A 9,032-nucleotide genomic window follows, 5' to 3' on the forward strand; every position below is an offset into this window, starting at 1 on the left:
CCAGAACCCCTCACACCCCAGGAAGTCCTCGCTAGCACAGGGATTTGGGGACCTCGAGGAGCAATGGGATGTGCCCCCCAGGCTGGGACATGTCCCCTGAGCCGGGACAGACCTGGAGCACGATGGCCGGCACCGAAAAAATCATGGCCTCGTTGAACACGGGGTTGGTGTCATCCCTCTTCACCGCCGTCTTCTTCTTGCTGATCTTCCTCCCGTCCTGCAGCAGGTACACCTTGACAAAGGGATCTGCTCGGGGTGGGGGAGAGAAGAACCCCGGGGTCAGTCATGCGATTCCCCTGCGATATGGAGAAAGTGGGGGAACCCATCTCTGGTGGACCTTCCTGGTAGGGTCTGTCCTCGATGGGAGCCACTCCAATAAATATCCATGTAGCGCAGTAGTATAAAGCAGGATGAAAGCCCACCTCCAGCCCACAGAAGACCGAGGGACCCCTGTGCCCACCCGGCATACCCTGCTCACCTGCAGTCACTTTGCCGTTGGTCCACACGAGGTTCTTGGCTTTGACCACCACCACCGTCAGGCGCTCAGCCGTGGGCAGGTAGCTCAGGGAGAGCAGGATCTCCCCCACCGTGTCCACTGCCTGTGGGACACAATGTCCCATCACCCATCGACCCCAGCCCCCGGGGAGGAGAAACCCCCAAAAAAACCTGTGTGGGAGATAGACCACACCCCCCTGCTCACCTTGTTCATGTCCTGCAGGTAGAGCCAGGCGTTGAAGGGACGCACGGCCAGGTCCAGGTCGGAGAGCTTGAGCTCGGCCACGCCGGTGCTGACATTTCTCTCGTCCTCGTCGATGCCGAAGACGGAGAAGCGCAGGCTGTTCTCCTCCAGCGCCACCGGGTCCAGTGGGATGGAGAAGCGCTCGTCGAAGGCCACGGTGTAGGCGCTCCGCTGAATCTGCCACGGGGAAGGAGGGGGATTGCCTTGATACCCGCCAGGTTTTGGGGCCGTGTCCGAGATCTACCCCGTTTCTCTCGTGGGAACTGCGAGGAGCGCATGGCTTTGGGGTGGTGAGGGCAGGGCATCCCCCAGCCCAAAGCAGCGGGGGGGTCCCAGCCTCGATGGGGACAAAAGTTATTTCCCACCTGATCGCAGCAGCGGCTCGGCAATTGAGGTACAAAATAGGGGCCATGACACGCCCCATTGCCCATTAATTCTTTTAATTAAAAATTTAAGGTTGGTCTGGTGCTCTCAGGTGCAAGAGCCAGGCATCCCTGCGTGCTGGGAGCTCGGATGTGTCACTGGCTCAGCCGCTACAGGCTACAGGATTTGGCCAAGGGGGTGTAACCCCCAGCCCCTCTCCAAGCCAGAGCCGACGGGCTTCACAAGCCCTAAACGTGCCAACTGGGGACAATGCTTTTTGCCAGACATCGTCTTTACGTCACATCATTCACTTGGAGCAAACGCAGCAGCAACTCCCCGGGGGGGTGCTGGTCACTACCCGGTCCCAAAGCGCTGGTGGGGGGAACTGCTCTGATGGCTTTAGAGACTGTTTTTCCCCTACTCCAGCTCTATTTCTTTCGGCATCCAAGGTACCACCCACAAATCAGGGTTTTGTCCTAAAAGGAGGCCTGGTGCCCCCACGGGATGGAAAGCCACAGCCTTGGATGGCGCAGAGCAAAGCAGAGCCACCAGCTCCCTGCCACCCATCCAAAGCCAGGTGCTGCGGTGGAAAAGGGATCCCGCTGCAGGACCAGGGGGCTCAGCCCTGAACCCATCCAGCTTCATCACCCCAAGAGCCACCCAGACTCCCCAGCAGCAGTGGGGAGATGGTTCATCTCATCCCAAGGACTTTCCCACATCTGTCTGTCTTCTCCTAGACGTGCTCCATCCCTGGGATGAGGGACACAAAGCAGCTCGCGAGGCGGTACCTTCCATCATCCCCTTCCGAGCACAGCGGTCCCACGCTCTCCCATCGGATACCACCAGTCCCTAGAGTCCCCGGGGGATTAAAGTACCTCTATGGGAAAAGCAGATCTGCAGCTATCTGCTTTGTAGGGCTGACCCTGTCTGTCCGCAGCCGACATTATGTTTTGGGATCTCTGGATGAAAGGTACAACAGAGATGTTAGCTGCTATTTAAAAAAACCCACAACATAAGTACTGTAAAGCATTAAAGGAAAAGAACCAAATGTGTCTTTATGACTTGTCTCAGGACAGCAAAAGAGGGTAAATAGAGCTGGTGAATTATAAATAATGATGCTAAATAATAAATATCTCCAGAGCATAAATAACGAGCCTGATCTTTGGATGGAAAAAATGGTCTTAAAAGGGCACTGTGGAAATATTTTAAAGGCGGTGGTTTTGTGCTCCCTGGAAAGGTACCTCCACCCTGGAAAGGTACCGGTGCCACCACCCGGATAGTAGCATGAAGCTTTCTGCTCCTTTCTGGAATAACTTGATTAAACCAAACTGACTGACCCTGAGCTTTGCAACAAGCAGCTGCTGAAAGAAAACTGAGGCTCCTGCTTTCTGACAGCAGCTTTTGGGGCACTTAAAAAGGGATGTTTCACCCCCAAAACACCCCTGGTTCTGGCCCTGCCGGTGCCACCACCCGGATCTTCGGCTGCCACATCCTGCGCGGGGAGGGAAAGCATCGTGGCTGCTGCAGAAAGGAGAGGCGGCTGCGGGGCGCCGTGCTCGGGCTTCGTTAGGGTGAGTCGAGCGTGCGGGGACACAGCACGACACTGGCAGCATGCACCCAAAATGCCGCCTCTCCCCAAATCCCACCCCCCCCGGAACACTTCCTCCACCTTCCGCAGCATCCCTGGCCCCCAGAGCAGGGAAAGTTGAGCAGGAAAACTTGCTGCAAACTAAGCTCAAAGGTGACAAAGTCACCGCACGTCCTGGTCAAGAGAGAAATTTCTGCCTCTGCTGGGTCTCTGATGCACAAACCCATCTGGGACCCCCCTGTGCCACAGAACGCTGAACACCCCCGAGCAGGGCTCCAAAAATCCCGTGCCAACCGCACCCAGCCCCAGCGTGTCCAGACCTCCCTATTCCCAAGGCCCCATCACTGTCTTGGGGAGCTTGGCCAAGGGATGCTGTGACCCAAAAACAAATGCTGCAGCGGGCGCGTGGTGAGCGATGACATGTACACACAGGGTTTTCGTGCAAAGAGGGGCAAGCGGCTCACCCGGGAGATGCCGACGATCTGCTCGGCCGGGAGCAGGCTGATGCGCATGAAGCAGGACTCGAAGCGAGCGTCCTCCTTCTCCAGCAGGTCCTTGCCCTGCAGCAGCGTCACGTGCAAGGTGGCCGCCTTCCCGTCGTACTCCATGGAGACCTCCACCTGCCCCACCGTGAAATCCTGCCCAAAGTTGTTCCCGATGGAGGAGATGGAGCTGAGGGAGTCAGCCGAGATAGATTTCTTCAGGGGGCCATAGGGGGCCAAGCCCAGGTCTTTGCTCATCAGCTCCAGGCTCCCCAGCTCGTTAATGCTCTCGAAGGTGTCATCTGCCCGCAGGCTGGTCTTGCGGATGGGTGAGGTCTTATCCAGCGCCCTCTGCGAGCCCGGGGCCATCCCTCGCTGCGAACAGAGAAAGAAAAAACCAGGCGATGCAATCCCATCCCTCCGTACAAAGCCGGGGACAGCTGGGATTCACTGGCGCCTTTTTGGATGCCTTACAGCCCCTGCTTGGCCTCAAGCTGCCGCGGCAGCAAACCCTGCACCTCCTGCAGCTCCCAAGCCCTATTTACAGCTCCGCACTGATCCCCTCAAACTCTCCAGCAGCACCAGGTCACCGCCCGTGGCTCTTCCCTGCTGCGAGAGGATGCGGGTGATGTTTTTGCCCCTCCAGCGGCTCGCGTGTTGCAAAGGGAAAGGAGGCGAGCCAAACATTCCACCTTTTTACCTTGTGTTTGACATCCGAATACGCCGCCCCGTACTTTTGCTCCAGGTATCGGTAGTCGTAGTTGGGGAAGGGGGAAGGCGCCGGGTAGCTGCCGGAGCGCCAGAGCTTCCAGAGGTTGACGGCGGCTATCCCCAGCAGTGCCAAGGCGCCAGCGGCGTAGATGCCGATCTCCCACCGAGGTGGGCTCGTGGTGACTGCGAGGGGACAAGAGGCACTGTCAGCTGGCCACGACCCCGGGACAGAGGCTTCATCCTCTGCTGCTCCAACGCCAGAAACTCAGCTCTAAGCTATGAGGATGGGATCGGCCAAGGGGGGGGATAAACCACAGCGTCCCACTTGGGTGGATTGCAAATGGTGTCAGGCAGCAGCTTTGCAAGCCAAAAAAATCACGGTCCTCGCTTTGCTTTCCTGGGAGGTGAAGTGGACATGTATTTCAGCCCTGTTCCCCAGCAAACAAGGAAAATCAGTGAATGGCTGCATCACCCAGGGGTGCTGGGGGGTCCTTTCACCAGCTACAAATCCATCCTGCTTACAGATGTGCTCAGTGCACATCTGCATCGCCCTTTCCACCACAGGGAAACCCTCACTGCTGCCTGGTTTCCCACAGGCTGGGGATGCCAAGAAAATCCAGAAATAGGAAAAAAAAAAAACAACAAACCAAACAACCAACCAGCCAAACAAAAAGCTTTTGGAAAAACCCCGCAACTGCTGCTGATGTGATCCAGGGAGGAGAAAGCCCGGGCTTGCAGCTGCAAAGCGGGGAGGACAGCAGCCCTGTGATGGTACACTGAGCAGTTGTTGCTGCATTGCACCAGCCTCCATCACACCCGCGACTGAACCAATACCAATCACTCAGTGTAACACACAAAAAAAAAGGGGGGGGGGAGCGGGGGGAGATTTCTCATTACGGAGCGCTGCCGGGGAGTCCTCCCGCGTCACGCCACGGCACTCCCTCCTTCAGCAGCAGCTTCAGAGCCAGAGAAAGCCCAAGCCAGGCTTATTCCCACATCACATCTGAGCGGAGGGACAACCCGCTGCTCCCCCCCCTCCCCAAACCTCCTCCGGCAGGAGCCAGCAAAGGGATGCATCAAAAGGAACCAACTATTCGCATCCAAAGCGCCTAATTTTGAACCCTCCAGAGGGCCACGAGCAGCCCAGAGGGATCTCGTGGGTTAAAGCCTCGGGGTAGGAGCCAGGTCCTGCTTCCTCCACCCCAACCCAAACCCCTTATGATCTGCAAAGGGCTGAGATTTGTCCCCCGCATCCCCGGCTAAGGATACTGGGGGAAGCGCTGCAGCTTTCTAGGGCACTCCCGCGCACGGAGGTTTTCGGCACCATCCAGTTCCAAGGAGCTCACATGCTCCTGCTACGGCAGGGGTGCAAAATTGGGGCAAAATAACCCTTTACTGGCTCCTACTTCTGAATAACTACAGGTACAAATCCCAGCTGAGCTGGAAACCTGCCTCCTACTCGTACCTGCCCCTTTTCTAGGGCTGAGCACCTAATGTTGGAAAGTTTGGGGGTTTTAAGAGTTTTACCCTTGTATTAGGAAACTAAACCCCGTGTGCACATGCAGCAAAGGGTTCCTCCTGCAGAAAGCAGCGCTCGGCGTGCAAGCCCCGGCCAGCTCTGCCCCCAAAACCCTTCCCCCGGGCTCGCTCAGAAGTACTCACCGCTTAAGCGGTATCTGCTTACGTGACCGTTGTCCATGGCAAACGCTCCCCACTAGCGGGACAGCCTGCAATGCGTGAGACAATGAATTAGGATAAAGGGAAAAAATTAAAAAGTAGCTGCCTTTTGAGTTTTTAGCAGGGATGCTAAATAGCTGCTCCATCGCTCCTGGCCTTGGCTCCTCTTCCAGGCACAGAGCAAACATGCGCTAAAGCATCTCAGCCACTAATAGAGGAGCTACAGAAGGGACTGAAAACCCCACGGGAACCAGGAGAGCGGCCATGCCGAGACGCAGAGCCGCATGGTTTACCTCGGGAGTATTTAACGGGTGACATTTCCAATCACACTCTGCGTGGATGTCTCCCCTCCAGGAGCCCTTTAAGCCCTTTGCTGCTTTTCTAATCTCTTTTCCAGCTTAAATCTTGCCTTTGCTTTTTGTGGCTTTCCTCAGCCTCACCCGAGGGGCTGCTCTGCCCGCGGCTCTGCTGTGGCCACGTGCAAGAGGAGCAGCCCAATTTCTGGGTCGCTGCAGGGTTAGATGATGCTGTTCCCCAGGAACTGATTCCTGCAGTGGGAAAGCTTGATTGCCTTCCTCCCCAAAGGGTTTTCCCAGGTGAGGCGCACGTGAGATCCATCCTAAATATAAGGAAGCTGCTCTTCCAAGACAGATCCCAGTGAAGGCACCGTGTGATGCCAAAGGCGATTTATCCAAGCCAGCTATTTCCCGCTATGCTAAGGGAGTTTGGGATCCCCTGCAAACATCCAAAAAGCAAATCCAACGCAAACGGAGCCAGCACCCCTCTTGCTACCTGGCATCTGTGCCGGGAGATCGCGGGCCACGGGCCGCTGATGCGATCCCACAGACCACAATCCCTGAACCCCAAGCCCAGGGACACATCTTCAGCACAGCACTTAAAATCTGCCCACCGTCCCCATCAGAGCCCCCCCAAACCCTCTGCAAAACTCACACAGCCCCAAAGCCCACTCGTCACGTGGGAGGAAGAGCTGGATTTGCCTCAGATGGACAGTCACTCGATATTTGGGTATCATCTTCCAGCTCACCTCGGATGCTCATAGATTCAGGCACTGTAGGGGTGATCAACCCTCGCAAAACCATCCAGGCTTGGATTTTAAGAGGCAAAGGTGGAAATTGCAGTGCATTATAGCATAAAATATCAGCCACGTTGGCCTGACGTGGCTGGGGGACGCCCTCTGCAAGGGCCACGTGGTCCACCCTTGGGATAACAGCAGGGGGAGGGTTTTTTCCTAAACGTAATCGAGTCACTAACCCAAAACTACAGCAAGGCTGGGACAGGGCTGGTAGATGTCCGTCTTGTCCCCCAACTTCTTTCCCCAGGCATAAACCTCTGTGTGCAATGGATAAACACTCAGTAAAATCTTGGCTGAGAACGTGCTAAACTCATGTCATGTATGGACTGAGCTCAGCTTAAGGGACACTTTGCTGTTTAGTGCTGGATATCCACATTGACATCTTAACAGTGCAGCGCTATGGAGATTTACACAAAACAGCCTCTTTTTATGTCCTGAAAAACTACCGTGACTAATTAAGAGGCTCCATTTCTTTCGATGTTTCCTGGTGGTTTTTTTTTTTTTAATATGAAAATACAGACGTTTTCAGGACCAACTTTCTCTGCAGAAGGGCAAACATCCCTTTTAAAAACCCTCCATTTCTTTCCCATTTCTTTCCAATTTCTTTTGGAAGTTGGAAAGAATTTCCAGTTTTACATTTCTTCCAAAGCTTTTTCCCCCAAAACATCCTTTTCTAATGAGCTCTAAGCAGCAACTTAACCAGATTTCAAAAGGCACCACCCAGAGAGACACCGAGTGCCTGCAGTGTTCAGCACAGGAATTAAATTAGGTGGTATTTTCCTATTAGCAAAACAGTGTCAGCCTTTCCTGAGCAAGCAAATGAGGGTGCGAGGCGCTCGGGGAAGGGATTTATTGCATGTTAACTAAGCTCTTCCCTGAGACGCTCTGTCGTCCCCCCGACCTGCCTTTCAAATCCTTTCCTAGGAAATCAAATCCAAGGGATTAGGAGGGGACAGGCACCGCTCTCCCAGCTCTGGCGGCACAGGGATAGCTGGTTTTTCCCCCGTGGAGACGTCAAGGCTCGGCAGAGCCCCGGCTCAGAGGGTGCAGAGCCTCCTCCGACCGCCACGGCATCCCTCTGCTGAGGGATGGGGCAGCTCCGCTTTCCTCACGAGCTGCTGCAGAGCTCGGGATACCTTTTCCTGCCTAGGGGGGATGATAAAATGGATCGATGGGGGGAAAGAAAAGCCACATGTCCCCTCTGGAAGAAGGGGGGGGGGGAATGACCCCCAGACTTAGGGGGGGTTGACACCTCACTGCTGTTTTGGCATCGTGACCATCCGAGGCCCGAAACAGCTCGCACAGAAACCCTGGTTGCTGGTCCCACAGCACCTGGACCAACACGGGTTGGACCGACAGGGGTACGGCTCCGCACTGTGCAGACACCCTCCAGAGCACGCTGCAATCCTGAAATTTCACAATCCAAGTTGGAAACCGCAGCAGCGATCTCTGTGTGCATCCTTTCCTTTTTGCCCTAACCCAGACACCAATGCCTGGTTTCGCCGGGTGCCTGAGACCGGGCTAAACTCTTCTCACTGGTGAACTTGGCCCTCCGGCAATACCCCTCCTCTCTTCCAGCACCGACCCTGCTGCTCGCACGCACCCATCCGGGGCTCTGAGCAAGGCTTTTCCACCCTTCTCCATCTCTCTCCTGCTGGAGGGGGAAAGCCCTCTCTGGCCTCGATCCGCAAGGCAGAAAAGTAGGATCAAGTTTGCTGCTGGCACATTTGTCAAAAAAAAAACCCAACAACAACAACAAAAAACAAAACCAAAACAAACCAACACAAAAGAACCCAACACATCCAAAACTTGACAAAACACAAAGGTTTGGGCTCTGCCCCTCATTCATGCTCGACCCCAAACTCGCTCACCCATTGCCCTCCCCATCCTAACACTGGAGCTGCAGGAGACGAAGCAGCCACCTCCCCAGCAGACCTACACCTCGGGCAACAAGCGGTGCACTGATCCCACCTGATTTACACCCAAACACGACAACCCTGCACCATCCTGCACCCCCCATGGCCACAAGGCTCGGCGTGAGAAATGCCAGCTTTACCACTGATAAAAGCCTGGATCCTTCCCAACGCTTATTGCCGTATTTTACCTGGGCAGGTAAAAAACACCGCGGGCAGGAAAAAAATCTTTGGGGCTCCGCATAGAACAGCGGGGACCCTCCTCGCAGCCTCCGGCATTAGCTGAGCAGCAGCAGCGTGTTCGCTCCCCAGCCATCCCCGAGAAGGGAGAGAAATGCAGCAATTTCCAAGCTAACCGAGATGGGGAAGCAGCAGAGCGACTGTGCAGCGGCGAGTCTCGGGGAGCCGGCACTCACACTGCCCAACTCCTCGCTTCCCAGAGCTCCCTATGGATTTTGAGGTCAGC

General features: G+C 55.5%; 1 protein-coding gene across 1 annotated transcript; it reads right to left on the reverse strand.

The window, feature by feature from the left end:
- Positions 1 to 31: 31 nt before the first annotated feature.
- SYT12 (synaptotagmin XII) lies at positions 32 to 7,921 on the reverse strand. Its single transcript, XM_009334009.1, has 7 exons — positions 7,911 to 7,921; positions 5,546 to 5,610; positions 3,873 to 4,066; positions 3,155 to 3,547; positions 701 to 916; positions 479 to 599; positions 32 to 246 (listed from the first exon to the last, which is right to left on the reverse strand). Exons 2-7 carry the CDS (start codon positions 5,580 to 5,582, stop codon positions 32 to 34), a joined length of 1,176 nt encoding a protein of 391 aa, XP_009332284.1. The 5' UTR covers positions 5,583 to 5,610; positions 7,911 to 7,921.
- Between the last annotated feature and the right edge of the window lie 1,111 nt (positions 7,922 to 9,032).

Source organism: Pygoscelis adeliae, unplaced genomic scaffold, assembly GCF_000699105.1.
Source record: "Pygoscelis adeliae isolate BGI_AS28 unplaced genomic scaffold, ASM69910v1 Scaffold420, whole genome shotgun sequence".
In the NCBI taxonomy this organism is placed as follows: domain Eukaryota; kingdom Metazoa; phylum Chordata; class Aves; order Sphenisciformes; family Spheniscidae; genus Pygoscelis; species Pygoscelis adeliae.